This window comes from Benincasa hispida, chromosome 11 (genome assembly GCF_009727055.1).
Source record: "Benincasa hispida cultivar B227 chromosome 11, ASM972705v1, whole genome shotgun sequence".
Taxonomy (NCBI): Eukaryota; Viridiplantae; Streptophyta; class Magnoliopsida; order Cucurbitales; family Cucurbitaceae; genus Benincasa; species Benincasa hispida.
The window spans coordinates 30,224,542-30,247,437 of record NC_052359.1 but is presented as its reverse complement, the minus strand read 5'-3'; the positions used below and the strand labels follow the sequence as shown (position 1 = coordinate 30,247,437).

The 22,896-nt window shown below is 34.2% G+C and overlaps 1 protein-coding gene across 2 annotated transcripts; it reads left to right on the top strand.

The window, feature by feature from the left end:
• Positions 1-547: 547 nt before the first annotated feature.
• LOC120090915 (protein EXPORTIN 1A) lies at positions 548-12,944 on the top strand. 2 transcript variants are annotated; one of them, XM_039048608.1, is made up of 33 exons: positions 548-925; positions 1,651-1,767; positions 2,389-2,481; positions 2,599-2,670; positions 3,640-3,747; positions 3,839-3,921; positions 4,240-4,378; positions 4,464-4,532; positions 4,636-4,713; positions 4,887-4,949; positions 5,039-5,083; positions 5,604-5,711; positions 5,845-5,943; positions 6,429-6,632; positions 7,202-7,261; positions 7,618-7,728; positions 7,831-7,928; positions 8,212-8,320; positions 8,533-8,598; positions 8,709-8,807; positions 8,888-8,968; positions 9,095-9,184; positions 9,519-9,604; positions 9,721-9,801; positions 9,896-10,078; positions 10,289-10,355; positions 10,554-10,664; positions 10,787-10,894; positions 10,989-11,126; positions 11,372-11,509; positions 11,611-11,715; positions 12,190-12,360; positions 12,453-12,944. In XM_039048608.1, exons 1-32 carry the CDS (start codon positions 827-829, stop codon positions 12,310-12,312), a joined length of 3,231 nt encoding a protein of 1,076 aa, XP_038904536.1. In that variant the 5' UTR covers positions 548-826; the 3' UTR covers positions 12,313-12,360; positions 12,453-12,944. The 2 variants fall into 2 exon arrangements, with proteins under 2 accessions (XP_038904536.1, XP_038904534.1); XM_039048606.1 differs by having other exon boundaries at positions 549-925; positions 12,190-12,944.
• Positions 12,945-22,896: the final 9,952 nt, after the last annotated feature.

Sequence of the window (22,896 nt, the reverse complement as noted above, 5' to 3'; positions counted from 1 at the left end):
AAAAATAATTAGAGTGGCTGACAACTACTCAAAATAATTTTTGAAGTGTATTTTAAACATTTTTGATCAAAAGTTTTAAAATAAAAATGAGTTTTTTTTTTTAAAAACACTTCCTTATCGAGCCAATCAAAACAAGTCCTTAATAGATAATAAAAAGCCCTTGACAAAAAATGATTCGTTAGCAATATGAACTAAATTTAAGGTTTCATTGAAAATATGTAAATTAAAGGTTTGTTTGGAATGACTCGAGAAAAAGTTTTTTTAAAATTTTTATAACACTTATGACAAAATCGTTTAAAATACTATTTTGAGTAGTTGTTAAATACTTCAATTTTTTTAAAATGACTTATTTTTTAAATTAAATACCCGAAGAAGCATTCCAAACACACCTCACAAATGATGACATAAAAAAAATATAATTCCTAAAAAAAAAAAAAAGAAGAAAGAAGAAAGAAAAAAGAAAAAAGAAAGAAAAAAAGGGAGAAAAAAAAAAAAAAAACGAGAGTTTGGAAGTGAGGTGTATGAATCGATAAACCCTTTCACACACTCTGCTTCGTTTTTAAGCAGTCCTTCGTTTTCCCTCTCCCTCTAAAGAAAGATTTCATTTCATATATCTCCTCAGTCTTCTCTACGTATAATCCTCTTCTTCCTCCTTTCTCTCTCCTCTCTCTATTCCCTTATTTTCCCCTCCCTTTCCTTTCTCCATAGCTTTCTTTCACTCCCATTCTCTCTCTCTCTAGGGTTTCCCAACTCCGTACAGTACCCGCTCGGAGCCCTTTGGTCCGACTTCCTCTCTGTTTCGAGCTTCCGAGCTTGATCTTTAACCATGGCAGCAGAGAAGCTCAGGGATTTGAGCCAACCGATTGATGTTCCTTTGCTTGATGCAACTGTTGCGGCCTTCTATGGTACTGGATCTAAGGAAGAGGTGAGTTACCCTTGTTTCTTTATTTCCCCCCCTCTCTCTCTCTCTCCTTCACTTGCTGAAGGTAGGGCATTTTATTTCTAGCCTAGTTCGACTGCACCATAGAATGGGGAGTTGGGTTTTTTTTGTTTGTTTGTTTGTTCGTTCGTTCGTTCGTGTTATTTGAATGTGGTGGTGTTTGAGGGCATTATTTTGAAATTTCTATTGGAATATTGGTGAAGAAGTTTCGGGAATTTAGGGTTTTAGTGTCTGTGGTTTTAGGGTAGCAATTTAGGGTTTTAGTCGTTGTATGTACTAGATGACTGAGAGTTTATAAGAGTGACACATCCTTTGCCTTACTCCTTTCCCCTTCGGGCTCAAGCTGCGAAAATGCTCGTTTGTTGCTTATGCCTGGCCGTTGAAATTTCCGTTTTGTGTTGTACGTTTCATAACCAGATTACATGTCATGGTCCTGGTTTTTGCCTTAATTGTTGCATTGTACTTTGGAGTTGGAAAATGCATGCGTTCTGGTTAGTTGATGATTATCTGCGTTTACTTATTAACCATGCAATGCACTCTCTTAATGGGAGCCCGCCTGGTAAAGACTATCTATTCAGAGTGTGCAACTTACACTGTTTGGCAATATCACTGAACTGTGTCATGTCATTTAATGTACTTACTGATAGTTTACCTTTTTTGTTTAAAATATCTACCTTCTAATTTTTCTCGTTAACGTTATGTCGGTTCAGAGAAGTGCTGCAGATCAAATTTTAAGGGACCTACAAAATAATGCAGACATGTGGCTGCAGGTTGTGCACATTTTGCAAAATACAAAGAACTTAAACACGAAGTTCTTTGCCTTGCAGGTATGTTGCTCGTATAAATATTTAGTCTGACGAAGTAATATAGAAAATTACGAAGTTTACAAAGTTGCTGTTCTCATGCCAGACATTGATTTTCGAATAGAATAACAAAGTCTGCTTATGGCAATTGGAGTGCTTATCCTTGGTCTGTTGGTTTTGAGGGGATGGCTTCTTCTTGCTTCTTTTTGTATCTCTCTTTGTGGAATAAAATTCAGTTTCTAATGTAAAGAGTTTGGAAACACCTTTGTGGCGATTCATTATCTGAAAAGTAATTGCACGGGTTCAAGTTTATTGCTTTGGTGTTTTGCTATAATTATCAGTTAATTTCTCTGATGTCTTAACCCCTCCTCTTGCACCTTTTCTTAACCCCTTCTCTTGCACCTTTTAATCTGTCACCTATTAATGGTCTCTTATCTTTCCCACCTCCCTTCAAAGATGGGACTGTTAATTTTTTTTTCCTTTAAAGTATTCATCATTTGCCAAAGATGGGATTGTTAATTCAACTATTCTCAACAGAAAACTAGGATGTTTACATTCTTTTATAATTTGCTCAATTATATTTTTGTGGATAAGAAATAATTTCATTGATGATATGAAATAATAAGCTCAGTTCCCATGTCGCAGGTTCTAGAAGGTGTAATCAAATATAGATGGAATGCATTACCGGTTGAGCAAAGAGATGGAATGAAGAATTACATATCTGATGTGATTGTACAGGTGTGAACTATGTAGTCCTCTCTCTTTTTGGTTGTTTGTTATTGAATATTTTATATTTCTTGTCAATTCATGCTGAGGAATATTGTTTTGTTCTACAATTCAATTGATCCTGTATAGCTTTCAAGCAATGAAGCTTCCTTTCGAATGGAAAGACTGTATGTCAACAAGCTTAACATCATCTTGGTTCAGGTATTTCCTAGTTTTATCTTAGAAAGCTTTAAAGGTTTCTTTTTCTCTCTTTAAGGATCTTTGGATGCATTCCTTTATATGTGTAAAATATTTTCTCTTTTTGCATGCTTGAAGTCTTTCCCCCTCACTGTTCCCGAATCAAGTTTTCTGTAGAGGAATAATTTAGGGTGTTTCATTTATTTATTTTTTTAAATTATTTCTCTCTGGTGGTCTTAATGGCTGTCAAACTGTTGGCTTGATTCCATTAATCCACATCCATTGCTCTTCTTCTCTTCCCTAGGTATATTATTTACAGCTGTTTCCTACAAGGCAGTGAATACCTTTTCTTCATTTTTTATTATGTACCTATAGGGTATTTTTCTTCATTTTATCTCATACCTGTAGTAGATTGCTAAACTCTAATACTTTTGGTATACCTTACCAATTCCACGACTATAATCATGATTGTGTGGATGTGGACCTACCTTCTTATGGATGCTTCTTCAAAGAAAGGCTTAGAATTTTCTGCTCTTGTGCCTTGTACAACCATCTCTATTAGTTACCATATGAAATCCTGCTCAAAGAAACCAGAGAAAAACTTTTGAGGATAAAAGTAGATAGTGGGACAGGACGATCATTGGGTGATCATCAAATTAGTGAAGTCCTGTTGATGCCTGCTTTATTTATTTATATATTTTTTTGAAGCTATTGTTCCTTTTGTATTTATGGCAATTAAAGTAGTTTTTCTGTGTATCTTTGGATTTTAGTGTTCTCTCCTCCTTTATACTTCCTTGATGATGGCAAGTTTGTTTCATTTTAAAAAAGGAAATTTGTGGCATGCTTCTGTGACATGGCCCTTGTGTGTAGGGGTTGATGAATGATGAGTTTGAACACTGTTTTTGGTGCACTTTTTGAGATTATATTTGGATTCAATATACCTAATTCTTACCTGAGCTTTCCCCATGCAACGATATTTTTATTTGACATCAGATATTAAAGCATGAATGGCCAGCTAAATGGAGAAGCTTCATTCCAGATCTTGTTTCAGCAGCTAGAACTAGCGAAACAATTTGTGAGAATTGCATGGCAATTTTAAAAGTAGATCTCTGAACTTTTGTTTATTTAACTATATGTTGTTGCATTTTACATGGATGACAGTCTTTTTCCTTTTACTTTTATAATTTTTCAGCTCTTGAGTGAAGAGGTCTTTGATTTCTCTAGAGGAGAGATGACGCAACAAAAAATCAAGGAGCTTAAACAATCTTTGAACAGGTAAACTGTTTGTATTTTCTTAATATGTTGAACCGCTTGTCAAGTGTTGCTTTGCTGTTCACTTTAGTTTGTAAAATTTGTTATGTATCTTCATGTATTGTACATTTTATTATTATTATTACTTAATGAATGAAACTTGTTAAGTGGGTATGCCAAAAGTATTTTGTTGTTTAATCATGAGCTTTGTTCCAATGGTGTGGGCTTCAATTCTTGGCTTAAGTTATTATGACTGTTTATGAAATTTTGAAATGCACTTAAATTGTGATTTTACGATGTTAACATAAGTTTTAATTTAATCTCTTTTCTGTATACCAACAGCGAGTTTCAACTCATCCATGAGTTATGCTTATTTGTGCTATCAGTATCTCAAAGGACTGAGCTCATCCGAGCAACGCTATCAACATTACATGCTTTCCTTTCATGGATTCCATTGGGATATATATTTGAATCCCCATTGGTAAGTATTGACCCAATCACGTGACGAGTTTTGGATGGAGATCCACTTTAAACAATTATCCACCTTGCATTTTTTGTTGTTGCAGCTTGAAACATTACTGAAGTTTTTCCCGGTCCCATCATATCGTAATCTGACTCTCCAATGTCTAACGGAGGTACATTGTTCAATATACTAAAAGAAATGTGCTATCTTAAACTCTTGAGAATTCTCATCCTTTGTTCTTTCTGTGTGCATGGGTGCGCATGGGCAACTTTTAGGTGGCAGCTCTTAATTTTGGGGACTACTACAATAGGCAGTACATTGAGATGTATACTGTATTCATGGGGCGATTACAGGTTTGTTAAGATTTGTCTCTTGGATCTTCTATGTAATGAGCAACTGTAGTTGTGTCTCTTTGGTCTTCTCAATGAAAGATTGGTTCATTGATAATTTTTTTTTTAGTAATTCGTCCTTTTGTCTTTTTATTTCTTTTATTTTTCAACGTCTGGCTGATGCTTCTTTAAATCAGACTATTCTCCCACCTAGTACAAACATCCCAGAGGCCTATGCTCATGGATCAAGCGAGGAACAGGTGTCATTAGTAGTTTCTTGAATAGATTGATTAATACTTTTTTTTTTTGACGAAGGCAACTAAATTTGGCTTCTATGTTATTTGACCAGGCTTTTATTCAGAACTTGGCACTATTTTTCACTTCATTTTACAAGGTAAATTCCCTTTCTCTTGATGAAATGATTTGAGAAAGTGAACGCAAGAACTTGGTTGTGATTAACACAGGATGTTCTTGCCAATTTGTATATTGTCTTTTCATATTTAGAAATTGGTAAGTTGGATGAAAGAACAAAGAGGATGGACTGTACAAAAACAAGGACATATCAACCAAGTAGGGCTACTGAAATAGATAAATATAAAAATGACTAGTTCCTGGAAAATGAAGGAGGAAATTTTAAATCACTAAAAGTTTACTATAGGAAAACTTAATTTGAAGTGTGTCACAAAGCACAGATTTATCCTGCCTTGAAAAAAAAGTATTGTACTGTTAGGGTGGTATGGGATCTGTACATCAGAGTGTTATTAACTAATGTTGCATTCCTGATTGATAATCTTATATTATTAGGATAGGAGTTCAACTCCTTTTTTTGTCATTTGTACTTATTATATTAAAGTTTGTGGGAACTTATGCTTTTCACCATTTTATTATGATCATATTTCTTTTTATTTGTGTAGTCGCATATTCGAGTTCTGGAATCCACTCAGGAGAGTATAGCTGCATTGCTAATGGGTCTTGAATATCTTATTAACATATCGTATGTTGACGACAATGAGGTTTTTAAGGTGAGTTGTTTATTATTAATATNATCTTAATAACCCCGCATTCATGAAAATAATCATGTATGCTGGTTATGCAAACATAATATACTAATTTCCTCACTTGTGGATACCCTGCTCTTGTTGTGTGAATAAACAGGTATGCTTGGACTATTGGAACTCCTTGGTCCTAGAACTGTTTGAGGCACACCATAACATGGACAATCCTGCTGTGTCTGCCAACATGATGGGATTACAGGTATGGTTGTCATGCTGTTTGTCTAATGGTTGACAGTTGCTACTCTGGTTGAGGGTATATTTGTGTCCTTGAGATTTGTGCCATATAAGTTTCTTCGTTCAATTGGTAATCTACCTCAGTTAGGATTTAAGAAGGTGGATTTTTGGATATAAAATAAGTCTGGCTGGAAAAATATTGAATATACCTGGAATGATAAATTTTATTATCAAACCATGCAGATATACGTATTGCATTTTTGTACTTGATGTCTTTATAGTTTTTACATATAGTTTTATTTCTTTCCAATAGAAATGATTTTCATGTCTGTCCTTTTCTTTTTTGAAAAATTTGTGCATTCATGTTATATGGGAACATTTTTGTACCGTTTCCAGCTTTGTGAATTTCAAGTTCAACAATGATTTCGTCGATGGTATATTTGCAGAAATATGTCTCAGTGTTTCTTACATTTGGGTTCTCTGACTCCCTCCATCCAATATGATGATCAGGTGCCTTTGCTTTCTGGTGTGGTTGATGGCCTTGGTTCACAACTCATGCAGAGGAGGCAGCTTTACGCTGGTCCTATGTCAAAGTTGAGGATGCTTATGATATGCCGCATGGCTAAACCTGAAGAGGTTCTCATTGTTGAGGATGAGAACGGTAACATTGTTCGAGAAACCATGAAGGACAATGACGTCCTTGTTCAGTATAAGGTTGTCAATCTGAACTAGTTATTTGCTATTTTTCATTTTGTGGTGGTGGAGGGGGGGGAGAGAGAGAGATGGTGGGGCGGGGCTGAGTGAAGTTTTAGTCAGTGATCCACTGAGGTATGGGCAAGAATGAACCTTAATCACTTACAACTGTGGATAACCCTTTCTTGATGAAGGTTTTGAACTCATTTTTGGCTTCTTAGTGAGTTGCTCATTGCCCTGTTCTTCTGGGTTGCTGTTCTTCAATTTGGCAGCTTTTGTTTAACATTGTACTTCAGGATTTGGTACTAGAATGTGGTTCTCTGTTGATGGTTCCCTTATGAATGTTCACTTTCCCTAAGGCTGTCGAGTTATAGATTTGTAGTAGTAGATCTTAATAAAATTCCATTGCTACTCTGGCTAATGAAATATTTGTCTCCTTGAGCTTATGATTTGTAGTAGTAATGTTTTTCAATATACGATTTTCATTTTTATGTGGTGTTATGCATTTTATAGATTGGTTGTGCTGTTTTAAGACAAGCAGTATATGCATTTCTTTTCCATGTCTTTGGTTAATTGGGTTAATGTTGCAGAGCATGCGAGAGACATTAATATATTTGTCGCACCTTGATCATGATGACACCGAAAAGCAGGTAACGATATTACTTTTTTGCTAAATGCACAGTTTATTTTCTTGTATACAAGCCTTTACCTGTTGACATAGAAACATTCCTAGTCCATGCCTGATTTTCCCCTTATATGAAAATGGATGCAATTTATTTTTTATTTTTTGAATTTTGAGTCTGGCTTTATGTTGTTTCCTTTCTTCCAACGTTGTGTTGATTTATATTAAAATGTTATGGGAGCTCCTTTTTGCAGAGTTTTGTTACTGCTTTTTAACTTTAAGTTATAACTTGTAACTTGTAAGATACTGCATTCTAATGACTAGACTCTTCCTCTCTCTGTCTACATTAATTAAAGTATATTAAAATATATTGTTTTGAGACAGATGCTAAAGAAATTAAGTAGACAACTAAGTGGTGAAGATTGGTCATGGAACAACTTAAACACACTATGCTGGGCAATTGGGTCTATCTCTGGTTCCATGATGGAAGATCAGGTCTTTTTTCTGCATTACTTTGGTGAATTTGGTCTTAGGTTCTTTTAATGTCGACTCTGAATTTCTGGTATTCTGACTCTTTTCATTTTTGGACTTTTTCAGGAAAACAGATTCTTGGTGATGGTCATACGTGATTTACTGAATTTATGTGAAATCACCAAAGGAAAGGATAATAAAGCTGTTATTGCAAGTAACATCATGTAAGGATTATCCCGTAACTCGATGGAGCTACTCCTTTTCTGGGCTGTACTTGGCTCACATGTTTCAAACGGGAATGCACATAATTTTATTTTATTTTTATTTTTAATTGTATGTTTCACACTCGACTTTTTGGCAATAGTTTTGATTTTATGGGAATATTGTGATATTATGATGAGTATGCTAAAAAAAAAGGTACTGCAAAGGCTAAGGATTAATCTGTCCATTTCCAAACTTCAAATGTCTTTAGAGACTACCTATTCACATAAAATGTTCCCCTGGCAGGTATGTAGTTGGTCAGTATCCAAGATTTTTAAGGGCTCACTGGAAGTTCTTGAAAACTGTTGTGAACAAGTTGTTCGAGTTCATGCACGAAACACATCCAGGAGTGCAGGTTATTGTTGCTTTTCTTATAGTATTTGAGGACATAATTATGGTCGTGAACAAGTATTACAACTAGTGAAAGTAATAATTGCAAACATGCACATGGAGATCTTTTGAGGCTGTTTTCTTAGCACATTACTTTTATGATCTGTTTTTTAAGTATTTATTACTAAATTAATTTAATAAGCTTCTTCTCTAATTCTAATTTTACATATATTTCAGGATATGGCTTGTGACACATTCTTGAAAATTGTTCAAAAGTGCAAGCGAAAGTTTGTTATTGTACAGGTATTTCACTCTCATTTTGTGCCACCAACTCACGTGTTTAAAAAGAAAAGATTATTTGATTTATGCCTTTTTATTTGTTTATTGTTATATGTTTTTCTTCTAATTTTCAGGTTGGAGAAAGTGAGCCATTCGTCTCTGAACTTCTTACCAGTCTTCCGACAACAGTAGCTGATCTTGAGCCTCATCAAATTCATACCTTTTATGAATCTGTATGTGTCTATAGAATATCCCTGTTTAAGATCTGGTTGAACTAGACATTTTATAATGTGATCACTCACTGCTTATCCAGGTTGGTAATATGATTCAAGCCGAACCTGATCCACAGAAGAGAGACGAATACCTTCAGAGGTTGATGGAGCTCCCAAACCAGGTTTCTTTTTTCTTTGTTGTTTTTGTTTTTTCTTTCAACAAACCAGATTCTTTTTGTAGTGAATTTGTCTTGACCATTATTGGTGATAATTTGTTTGCATGCTTTATGTGGCTACTCGCCATACAGAAATGGGCTGAAATTATTGGTCAGGCACGCCAAAGTGTGGATTTCCTAAAAGATCAAGATATAATAAGAACAGTGCTCAATATACTACAGGTATGATTGAACTTTTGAATTTCATTTGAGCCGTAACAAGAATTTAGATCTTTAATGCACTAAGTGTCTATAGTGCCTTTTCAAATCTATTTGTTTTTCTAAAGATTGGCTGTCGGCCATTCCCCCTCCTAAACTGTATAGTACTGTGGACATACATCCATACGTTTGATGTTTGTATTTCTTCTTAAATCCTTCATTCCTTACCTAATTATATACATTTCCTATCTAAACTTATCAAAGTTAATTGAGTGAGTAGAAGCTGTGGCTCTTGATGCAATTCTTGTTATACTACTTGGTGCTCAATAAATTGGTTTATTGATATTCTTACATGCAGACAAATACAAGCGTTGCCAGTTCTCTTGGAACGTATTTCTTACCTCAGATATCTTTGATCTTTTTGGATATGCTCAATGTGTACAGGTATTGATATTTTCTACACATCCCATAGTGTCCTCTTGAAATTGCAAGATACTTAAATGCACATATCTGTCTTCCTTATCATAAGTGGTTTCTGTGGTTATGGAATGTGCCTACAGAATGTATAGTGAGCTTATATCAAGTAGCATTGCTGAAGGAGGGCCCTATGCATCTAAAACGTCCTATGTTAAACTTCTACGGTAAAATTTTATGATGGCGCTTCTTGTTAAATATTCTGCTTTGGTACTTTAATACTTAAATCTTGTGATGAAAGAGAAACAACTGATGAAACAGATCAGTGAAGAGGGAAACTCTAAAGCTTATCGAAACATTTTTGGACAAGGCTGAAGATCAACCTCAAATTGGCAAGCAGTTTGTGCCCCCAATGATGGAACCCGTTCTTCTTGATTACGCTAGGAATCTCCCAGATGCTCGTGAATCAGAAGTCTTGTCTCTTTTTGCTACAATTATAAATAAGTATGTTGATCTTCTGCAATAGTCAATGTATTTTCCACTATATTTAACATCAAATCTATGCGAGGAATAAATGCTTTTTGCTTCATTATTTATTGATATTATTTACTAATTGAATTAGAGTATACTTTTGATTTTAGTGTTGCTTTATTAAATTATAGTTATACCAATTTGCAATTTTCATAATTTGTTTTTGCAACTTTTTTCCTAAAGGTATAAGAATACAATGATTGAGGATGTGCCTCGTATATTTGAAGCAGTCTTCCAATGCACGTTGGAGGTGAGGATTTGTATAAAGAGATCGTTGCATGTTTGCAAGGCCTACTGACTTCTTTACTTTTGCTTCAGTGGTTCAGTCCAATGGGCTTCTCCTTTTTATTTTCTCCTCTATGCTTAAAATTTGGCTTTGTGTGTTATATTTTTTACGTGATCCATTATTTGTTTTTGAGAAGCGTCCTCTGATTGTGTGCCTTCGCAGATGATTACTAAAAATTTTGAAGATTATCCAGAGCATCGCCTCAAGTTCTTTTCACTACTACGTGCCATTGCTACATATTGTTTTCCTGCCCTGATTCGGCTGTCAAGTCAGGTTTTAGACAAACATTTTCCCTTTTATTGATTTTGTTTACATTTTCAGTTATTACATTTTCTTACTCCTCTTTCGTTGGATGCAATTCACTATTATTTTGGGACGTGGGGTCTTCTCATCAGCAATTAAAGCTTGTTATGGATTCAATTATATGGGCATTTCGGCATACAGAGAGGAATATTGCTGAAACTGGGCTCAATCTACTGTTAGAGATGCTAAAAAATTTTCAGGTGGGGTGTTTTGATGGATTCCATTTTTACATATCCTGATAAATATTGTCTGATGTTCTCCTTTCTTTTTTTCTTTTCCCTCTTGGTATTGCAGGCTTCCGAGTTTTGCAATCAATTTTATCGAACATATTTCTTGACCATAGAGCAAGAAATATTTGCAGTCTTGACGGACACATTTCATAAGCCGGGATTTAAGTTGCATGTCTTGGTCCTCCAACACTTGTTTTGCTTGGTAATGTTGTTCGTTTATGCCCCAGCTTATATGATGAAATCATTCGGTTAATGGTATCTTTTAACTAAAATATCTACGTTGTCCATTTATTAGGTTACATTACACGGTTGTTGTTTTATTCCTTTATTTATTCATTAATTTTGTATAAAATATTCTTATCAATTTTTTTTTTTTTTTTTATGAAGTATATGTTCATGGTTGTCTTTTGTGGGAAAAATATGGGGTTAACATTTTTTTTATGTCAGGCGGAGTCTGGTGTATTAACAGAACCTTTATGGGATGCTGCAACTGTAACTTATCCATATCCAAATAACGTGGCCTTTGTTCGGGAGTACACCATCAAGCTGCTGAGTTCTTCATTCCCCAACATGACTGCAGCAGAAGTATGAGCTTTTGCCCATTCATTTTTGGTCCCTTCTCTTGTCTTCATTGTTTTAAGTTTTCTGCACATTCTATTCAAATCAATTTTAATGGTTGTTTTCAGGTCACTCAATTTGTGAATGGACTGTTTGACTCGAGAAATGACCTCTCCGTGTTTAAGAATCACATTCGAGACTTTCTGGTGCAATCCAAAGAATTTTCAGCACAGGTTAGCCTTTTAACGCTGTACCATGTCCTTCATTGTTGCTGTAAATGAATTGTTATCATTTATGATGAGTGTTCTTAGTTATCAAAAAACCATGAGTGTGCCAACTGCCAACCCAAGTGTTGTACAGTCCCTATCAACTTGGCTTATTATGAGGGAGGAAGAACCATATATGTATATATAATAGGAATCGAACTCATCAGAGCTAACATATGTGGGGAGGAAGCATTGATTCTGTTTAGTGACTTGGGCAGGAATTAAAGGAAGTTCATAGGAACACTTGAGAGTCACATATCATGCTTTTGGTTCTAAAGTAGTCAATAGGTGGGGAGATACAAGGGTCTCTGTGATCTCCTTAAGCCCTATCCGTTAAATCTTTTCCAATAGGGAGTTCTATCAAAAGGTGGTATCAGATCCAGCTTGTGGAAAGTAAGAAGCGAATATGATGCTTAATTAGGTATTCGATTCTGTTTGCAGGACAACAAAGATCTTTATGCTGAAGAGGCAGCTGCTCAGAGGGAAAGAGATCGGCAACGGATGCTTTCTATTCCAGGGCTTATTGCTCCGAATGAGATTCAAGATGAGATGGTGGACTCGTAAATGTGTCTAGTTTCTGTGCAGAAGCAAAAGCTCATGGACTTTGATGAGGTTGAAGTGGGCATATGATTTGCAGTCCCCCAAATCTGTGCATGTGAGCCAATACGGATATTTTTTGCTAATTAGTTTTTCCAGTTCTGCAGAATTTTTCCCCCCACAGATGGAAGTGATTTTCTAGAAAAAAGACGCTCATGGCACGGTGGTAGTTTGACTGCTGATGATGGGAAATTCCTATAGATTGAATGTGGAGTAAGTATTTACTATTTAGTTGGCTGATTTTAGGTTAGAACACATCATAGGGAGGTGCGCGATTTAGTCGCAGGATCCACGAGCCAGATTGATATTGTATTGCACTGTTAGATTGCAAAACAGTTTGAGGGACGAACCATTTTCTATCTAATGATGATTCATCCTATAGGTGTAACGTATACGATTAGGCCTTGGCGCGGGTTGTGCAGAAATTATTCCCTTTTGCCTTTTGTTCGTTTGGTTGAGGGTAACTTTTGCTTTTACAATGTTCTTTTAGGGAAAGTCTTATATTTTCATCGATACAGATTCTCTCTACTGGGTTTACATCTTTCTTGTATTCAATTGTGGATGGCCTCTTTTATAGGTATAATATTTCTTTCAATGCCCTTGCTCTTGTGCTTTGCTTTTCTTCAATTTTTATTTTTGAATTCAATTCCTTTTTGCTATATCAAACTTCTTTTAATGGAATTTCTGGGCTATAGTTTCCTTCTATCGTGTGATAAACAATTTCATATGGAGTGCTTGTTTTATTCTTCCCTTGCTTTAGTTTTTGTTGAATACACAAGCTTCTTGATCTTATTGTATTCGCTGCAGAAAATATCAAATTTGTGGAAATTCGACTTAAAATGGGTCTTTTGAATCGAAGCTACATTTTTAGAGGGATTCACGTTTGACTTTATTACTGACGAATTTACTTCAACACGGATTTATCTTTAATAGAATTTTTATATTGAACTGCTTGGAAATTTGGACCTCAGAACATGGAAAAAAAACTGTTGCAAATATGGTAAATTCAAGTATTTGTAATGAAGTAAAATGTAATGTGGGTTAAAAATGTGCTTTCATCTTTTTAGGATCAACTATTTGAACAATTCAGAACGAAGTTTAACAATAATGTACTCTTAAAAACCAACGATAAATATATGGGAAAAAACTAATTTTAATAGGGGTGGTATGTGTGGATGACCTCTGCCCAAATGAAAAAGGAAAAATGGCATTCTGCTCGCTTGCTTTAGCACGTTATGAGTTTACCAATTTGATCTTGAGAACTATTCACATTCTGTGATTTATAGATAGAAGTCCACTTGAGGTTTGATGTGCTATACGTTTTATGCTCAATGTTTGCTAATCGATGTTTTATGCTCGATTTAGAAGTTTACTGGATACTTTATGCTCTGTGCTCGGAAAAAGGAAAGGAAAAAAAAGAAAGAGAAAAGTCAGAAGAAGAAACGAAGAAACCTATGGAAAAGGAAATACCAAAAAAGGGAAGAAGAATAAACAGAAAAAAACTATGAAACAAAGAAGAAAGAAGGATGCATTTGGGTTAAAGTAGTAATTTTACATAGTGATGACATAAGTAGAAAGAACTCATGTACATGGTATATGAGTTCAATCCTCCACATTAACGTATAGATGACTTCTACGTCTTTATGGCTCGTGTTAGAATTTGTGTACAATGTACATTACTTTGACTGATCTCTCTCTATCCTATTATATATATGTTTTTTTTTATCGTATTTCTTAGATTGCTTTTTCTTGTTTATGTTGCTTTTATAACAATAAAACATGTAACATTTTTCGTAATAATAAAATTATGGACATATAATATGAAAAATGTTTAACTGAATAGTGTTAAAATAAAGGTAGACGAACATAAAATCTATTAGCAAAATTCATGTGCCACACAATGGTCGTCTTCTCTAACATTGTCCATGATGATGTACATATACTTTAAAGTATTGTAGATGGTGAATTGTATTATCAATATCTTATTCAGTTACAATGGATGGGAATTTTTCATGTGCATAATACTCTTGTTGATGACTATAACTTGATGATATTTCTGTTTAAATTATTATTGAGTGCTTAGAAAAAGTTGGAATAAGATCATTAACTAATAAGTGGTTCTTGGTCAAAATGTGACTTTGAAATATCTTCGACTTGTTGCCGTTGGTGTTTACAATGAGTACGTCTTCTTTTCATGTCAACAACATTAAGTCTTTTAGTTAGTTGAAAGATATCCATTACATTTACCACACATTGTCACACATAGAATCTAAATTAGGTAAGTTGTGTTACATTGAGTATTGTTGCACATCTTGAACAAAGTTATTCTGCATGAAGGAGAAAATTTACATAATATAATGTAGTATAGATGTATATAATAGAAAAAAAATTATATTAGAAAGTTCTTAGTAGTAAGCGCCATTAGGGTGATATACCTTCTTGTGATTGAGTCATATGAAAATAAATAAGTCATCTAACACAATTGACCCATATACTATATTGCCTTACGAACAATGATCACGATGTGTATGCAACAGTGGTATGTAATTTGCATGATGTTGTCTCTAGTCTTAATCATCTTTACCTCTCAAGTGAATCTAGTGTAGTTGCATGTTTGTATTGCATAATGATGACATTGTTTATCACATGTGGAATTGTCTTTAACACCCAATCTAATTGATGGTATTGGTACTCTACGGTTTGAAAGCATATAAGAGCACATTCAACCAATTTTTTTGTGATCATTATGACAATAATTAGGTATCAATGTTATAATATTAGGTGTCAATTGATCTGAAATTTTGTAAATAGATAATTGAAACCCTAAAAGTTAACAATAATATTTGTTTCTATATGAAATGAATAATACTGTTTATTTTTATATGAAAGATATTTGCCCTTACCTGATTATGTATAAGTTGATCAAATGATATTCGATATTCGATTAACATATTTGTTAATCGTTCAGGTGAGGCTAACATACCGCTCCATCTACACATGCATATAATATAATTAAAACATTAAAATTTATGACGTTTTAAAATAAATATGTAAAGAAAAAAATATCGAGCACTAAATGGACATCTAATATAATGATTGGGAGTTTTTAACTCATGTGATTATAGTAAGAAAATAATCAAGAGCCCGTACTTGAAATAGTATTAATGGACTCACTATTTCAAGGTTAGTGCACGATTTGCTCGAAGGAACACCATACCCATGAATATTCTTAAGTATTTACAAATTAAATCGACATATATGTCAAAATGTAAGAATAAAAATAGACCTAATTTATCCATGACTTAAAGATGAAGCACCTAACGAATGAGTTGGACATGTATACTTGTTATGTCATTCTCTTTTACATAATCCACAGTAAATTTTTGTACCAGTTTCACACCAATCAATCTCATTATGAATTCACAAACCTTTTTGGCCATCTATGTTCCTTTAGTAAATTCTCGTTTGGATGAAGTACCTCAAAGGTTACCTTTGGCCAATAGTCTTTATGTTGTATAGGATGAAAAGGAGATTCGTAGCATCGTTGGCACTTGGACATTTGCCAAGATTCCTCAACATAAGGTAAATATATGTCATAAGCATGTAGTTACAAACTACAATTATATGACAATACAAAATTTTAAAGCACTGCCACTTGTTCCAAGTACATCCACCATTTTTCAAGCTCACAATCACTTATTTTGTTGACATTTGTAAGGAGAAACCATACTTATTCTTGATTCGACTTTGAAATTTTGAGTCTACTTTAGTATGTGAAGCAAGTTTTTTTTTTTTCTTTTTAATCTTTTAATCATCTTCAAAGCATATTAAGTTTATATGTGAGCATGATCAAACGGTTTACATTCTTCTCTACGCAACTCAAAATATAGAATCATGCATAGTTAACCCAACCAAAGATGTGGTTAGTAGCATTCTAGCTCCTTTAAAAAATCGATTACTACATTTAGCAGTGTTGACTGTCATCCACCTATAATAATACCCACTGCCATGTGACGTGTCCATTTTTTTTTAAAATTTATATTACAGAAAAATTCAAGAAACTCAGGGTTTGTTCACTTTAATTATTTCATGCATTTGAGATACTTGTGATTTTGGTATTGATTTCACTCAAACTAGTTTTCTCATTGTTCACAACAACTAGAATGCTTCCATGCCTATCTGAAATTAAGCATATGCCATCTCGTTGGGTAACACATACCCACAAGCCACATGAAAGCCACTACCAACTAGAAGTACTTTCTTCCTCAATAATAGCAAAAGCAAGGAAAAATATATTAGTATTTGAGTCAATGGATGTAATTATCAACAATTCTTCTTTATACTTACCATAAAGATGAGTTCCATCTATTTGAAGTCAAGAATATTTGAAACCTTTTATTGAAAGACCAAATAATCAGAAAACTCGATCAAAAGTAGGACTGCCTAGCACATTAGACGTAGTCAAGTCCCATACAACTCGTGTAATAGGATTGTAGTAAACAATAACACTCAACCAATACAATTTCTCCCTTCTATTCGCTTGCCACACACACCTATAGTTGGCTCAAAACCCACATTTCTTTTTAGTTGTTTTTGTAGTAAAGCTACATAAACACAATGATCAACTTGAATAATATTTTGATTTTTACTACTTGTAGAGTTTGAATCAAGTTGTAAATGATCCATGTGTCAATTCTAAGTACAAACACGAATGTTCCGATTCAAGTCTTATAATCTCAAACAATTCATTAGTTTTACACCAACAAGCACAAAACGTCCAATTGTAGCTCACATTCAACTATTTGTATTTTACATACCAAATATTTTGATTTGATACCACTACAAAAATTTGATAGTATTGTGTTACACAATATTTTTTTATGGCAAGTTGTAGGACTTGTTGAGTGTCAAATAGTTAAGAAATTGACAATCAAAGATGAACAAAAAATGTAAAGTAATAAGAATCGACACAGAGATTTACGTGGTTTATTAACAATGAGTTAGCTATGTCCACAGGCAGAGGGAACAATTTATTATTAGAGAGAATAATTTAGATTACATATGAATTTTCAATATATTTCGCCCCTTCAACGACGATCCTTTTCACATTTGAATTACTAATCTCCGTATATATTTGTGTGAATCTATCTAAAAGGGGCTATGAGAGAGAAAGTTTTTATTTTCCCTTTTGCCCCTTCTAGATTATGACCATAGGTTAATTTGATATTTAAATCATTAAATAAACCTTGTCCCCGTTTTCAACATGATATGTAAAAGAAAAAATATTTTTGAAAAATAAAATTTTCCCCTAGTTTTGGCCTTCACATGTTAAAAGAGATAACATTTTATCCATGTTTTTTTTTAGCATCACACGTAAAAAGAAAAAAATAAAAGAAAATCAAAATTTATCTCTAACTCAAATTAAAATTTTTTTTATTTTTAAAAGGAAATCACATTTTATCTCTAATTCACATTAAAAAAAAAAAAAGAGATCATATTTTATCTCTATTTTTTAGCATCACAGATAAAAAAATAGATCACATTTTATCTTGAACTAATAACTATTTCACATTAAATAAAGAGAAAAATATTTTTTAAAAAGTCACAATAAATAAATAAATAAATAAATCTATATATATATATCACATTTTATCTCTAACTAATATCTACTTCATGTTAAATAAAATAAAAAATGTATACATTCTTTAAAAAATCTCATTTTATCTCTAACTAACATCTATTTCACGTTAAATAAGGTGAATGATTTTTTTTTTTTAAAATCACATTTTATCTCGAACTAATATCTACTTCATGTTAAATAAATGATTTTTTTAAAGTCATATTTTATCTATAACTAATATTTAGTTCAGGTTAAATAAAAAGAAAAAAATTTAAAAGAATATATCTATCTAAATTATTTTTGTGAAATAAAATTAGAATTTCAAATCTAAATTTTCTCCGTAAATAATTGAAATAGTCCTTTAATTTTCATAAAGTTACTTTGGTCATAAATCTCCTTTCGAGATTCTTTTCTCTTCCAAACCCGATTATTACTTTCTTCGTACACTTTCGGGTGTGCTTGTTACCCATTACTTAGATCTATAATTCTATTAAACTTCAACCTCATACTACTCTGTGTTTCTTGGCTAAGCACTTGGTTATAAGGGTTACTTGTGCTATGATCCTACTCATGATAAATTCCATGTATCTCGTCATGCTGTTTTTTATGAACAGCTACTTCTTTTTCTCAATCTTCCTCTCAATACTTACCTTTGACTTCATTGAACCTAAGTTCTGCTTCTTTTCTTCTCATAACATCTCTCTATCCTTTTGATTACTCACAGTTTTCCCTTCATTCAAATTCAAATTCAACCTTCTCTATCTTCTTCCTCATCTTTACCTAACTCTACTTCTCCTATTGCTTCTTCAGAACCTATTTCTCAGCCTATTTCTCAACATATTTCACAACCTGAGGTGACTTTAGATGTGTCAAATTCTTCCATTGTGACTAATCTTCACCCTATGCAGAATAGGGCAAAATCTGGGATTGTTAAAAAGAAAGTATTTGTTGCTAAGAAGTCTTCTTCAGTTGATGTCTCTGAGGAACCTACTAGTTTCACACAGGCTTCTAAAGTTTATGAGTGGCAGCAAGCTATGGTACATGGTCTCTTACTCCTTTGCCTCCAAATAAATATGCAATTGGTTGTAAGTGGGTATATCGTATTAGGAGAAATCTGAATGGGAGTGTTCCTCAATATAAGACTAGGCTTGTAGCTAAGAAGAAAGTGTTGATTATTTTGAAATGTTTAACCCTGTTGTAAAGAAAGCAACTATTCAGATTGTTCTTTCTTTAGTTGCTATATTTCGGTAAGATCTTGTTAAAAATTCATTTTAACATAGAGAGTTGCAAGAAGAAGTGTATATGCAGCAGTCTTAGGGGTTTGTTAGTAAAGATTTTCCTAGTCATTATATGGCTTGAAACAAGCACGTCGTGCTTGGTTTGAGTGGTTTACTACACATATTTTAACAATTGGCTTTGTTGCATCCCAAGCTAATTGATAACTTGTAGAAATATAAGTTCTCTGCTTTTTTTTTTTTTTTTATTGAGAACAATTAAGAAAAATCAAAGGAAAATGCGTCAGCTTGACCAAGAATCCACACAAATAATTATACTTTGGGATCATGAGATTACAAAACTAACAATCATTGAAAAAAGTAAGAAATATGTCACTTTTGGACATAGGATGAATGAAAAAGAAAGCGAAACAAGCTGCAGCTGAAAATGCATCAGTTCATTGCAACGCATAATACTACGTGATGAAGCAAAACACGACAAATGCATGGGCTGTGGAAGCCAAGTCAACAGAGCAAGTTGGTGACCGATGTGATAGGTTCATTGCATAGCCAGTGGATATCTGATGCGTAGTAAGCGGCATAATAGGGCATGAAATTTAATGCGAGGCGTCAGACCATTATTAGGAAGAGACGATGACCTCAATTTTTGACGCCTACAAATAGTCGATCCAAGAAGTTGAAAACAACTTCATCCATCGAGAGAAGGGAAGTTCTATCAAAACTCCGTCCTAACCCTCCATAGCCACTGTTCCTCCAAGCTTTTCTTGTGAGAACTCAATAATTGACCGAGAAAGAAGAGGAAGTTCCTCCAGATCATTGCAATTGGCATAAAGCAGTCACCACTAAGAGCTATAGAGAGCAAGATTGTCACCTAAGGCTTGATTTCTTCACTTCTCTTTTATTTTTTGCATCTTTCGTTCCTTTATATTTGTATTAAGTGCAGTGGTTGAACCATATCTCATACATCTCTGTCTTCTTCCACAAGCATGAGTAGCTAAATTATCCACAGGTTGAGGGAGATTAGTTAACATTTTCACTAATGCATAAATAGACGTTCATCTTGTTCTAACATGTGCTTAATTGTTAAGATTAAATCGAGAGATTGATCTAAGTACAAAACAATCAACGCCTTGAGAAAGGACGCAATTGTAGAACCATTTAACAAGAAAAGAAGTAACTTTGGAGGTAAAGATAGTCTTTCGCAATCAAAACTAATCGCATACATCCTAGAGATAGGGTAGTATGGCATAAAAAACCGAGAGGTGAAGTTCGTTAATTATAAGTTTCTGGCATGAACGCATAACCTACACGTTTCTTAGGAAAATGTTGGTGAATCTTTCTTAACCCTATTCATCTATTGTTATTTCATCCGTTCTCGTCGCTCAATGCTTTATTTTGATTTACAATTATCATCACATCCATTTCATCCATCCCATCGCCTAGATTAAATAGGATAGTTAGATACATACGTTTCCATCGCCTACTTTATAATCAAAATACTGCGTCAAGATTGAACAGAAACCTTACCGCACATTTTAAACGCATGTCCCTAAGTTTGATACTCGGATCATACCGAAGCATACTCTAGTTAGATTTATACTTGGATTTAATTAGAGAAAATATTGCATCTAGATTAAGAGATATTCATATAGAAGAGCATGACATAAGATGTTTCATTGCATCAATCTAGATGACAAGTTTTTGACACTGTTGCCGGGGACATTAGAAACTTAAAATGTGCTAAATTTTTTTGCTTTTGATTTTTGCAAGAACTCGATTTGGGGCGTATTGCATCCATGTCCAAGGAGTGTAACACATTGTATGAGCGAAGGCACATCGTCTGAGCTATTATATGACCTTGAAATTGAGCAGACATTCCATCTGTTGGGGTTGATGCCCTAAATCTTGTAGGTTTCTATAATTTGTAAATGATCTGAACAAACTCATTATTTATTTAATAAAATAAGAATATTGTATTCCACTTTTTGTTGCATTAACCACAAACCACTAAACAAACATCTAAGGTTATCTTGTAGCTTAAATATGTATGTAGAGACATACGGGTGGATCATGTTTAAGTGATAACCTAAATGGTCTGTCGTAGATGGATAAGGCTGGATACCTTATCTTGGTAACACGACGAGTATGACCCGCTTTGTAGGTATTGTAAATTGTTATAAAATGCTACAAATGATCCGATCCTGATTATTCATGTATAGACATGTGACCAGGGATGATCTATACAAAGCAGTTTGTATAAGACCAAACCACGAAATGTTTAGTCTTATTATATAATGCAGTTCATAATAGAGACTTACATTTCACCAAGATGACCATGGGTAACATGACCTGAATCCTGAGTGAGTTGTGAACTCCTGTCTGTGAGGGTGGTCCTTTGATTTGTATGGATCAGAGTGGCCAAATTACCGACTCAACAAGCCTATCATTTTGAGGATTCGTCTGATTGGGGAGCTGGGAACACAGCTACACAAAAATGAATTCACTCCTTCCCCGAGATCGGGGTAAGTAGATAAATTGCTCCTTTAAGAGCTGATTTCGGGGATTGAATAATGTTTGGAAAGCTTATGAGCGTTGAACACGGGCAAACAATAAGACTCGAGCATATATCTTGGCAAGTCTTAACAAAGTCTTGGCCAAGAAGCATGAGCCCATGCTCACAGCTCGTGAGATCATGGAGTCCTTGAGGGGAATGTTCGGACAACCGTCCGCACAGCTCAGGCATGACACTCTAAAACACATCTTCAATGCTCGTATGCAAGAATGGGTATTTTTTCAAGAGCATGTTCTTAACATGATGGTCCATTTCAACGTGGCGGAGATGAATGTGTCAAACATCGATGAAGCCAGTCAGGTTAGCTTCATTTTAAAATATTTATCCGAAAGTTTCCTTCATTTCCGTAGTAATGCTATTTTGAAGAGGATTGATTACAACCTGACCACCCTGCTCATGAGATACGGACCTTCCAATCCTTGATGAAAAGCAAGGAACAGAAGGGTGAAGTAAGTGTTGCTTAATCTTCTAAGAAGTTCCATGGAGGTTCGACCTCTAAAACTAAGTCTGTACCTTCTTCTTTCGACACCAAAAAGTAGTAGAAGAAGAAGGGTGAAAAGGGAAAAGCTAACCCTATAGTTGCTGCTCAAAGGGGTAGAAAACCGACCAAGGCTGCAAAGAAAATATGTTTTCATTGCAACCAAGATGGGCATTGGAAGAGAAATTGCCCCAAATACTTGGAAGAAAAGAAGAAAACCAAGTAAGGTAACTATGATTTACTTATATTGGAAACCTGCTTAGTGGAGAATGATGATTCTGCCTGGATTATAGACTCTGGGGCCACTAACCACGTTTGTTCTTCATTTCAGGGAATTAGTTCCTGGTGGCAACTAGATGCTGGTGAGATGGCAATGTTAGATTAGAGTTGGGCACGTCGTCTCGATTGTGGCAATGGGAGGTCTCCGGTTGACTTTACATAACAAATTTCTTATTTTAAAATATGTTTATGTAGTTCCTGATTTAAAAAGGAATCTTGTTTCTGTAAAGTATTTGCTTGAACATTCATACTGTATCAACTTCATTGTCAATAAAGTGTTCATTTCCAAAAATGGTGTCGATATTTGTTCTGCAAAACTGGAAAATAATCTTTATGTGCTAAGACCGTTAGCAACTAACGCCTTTCA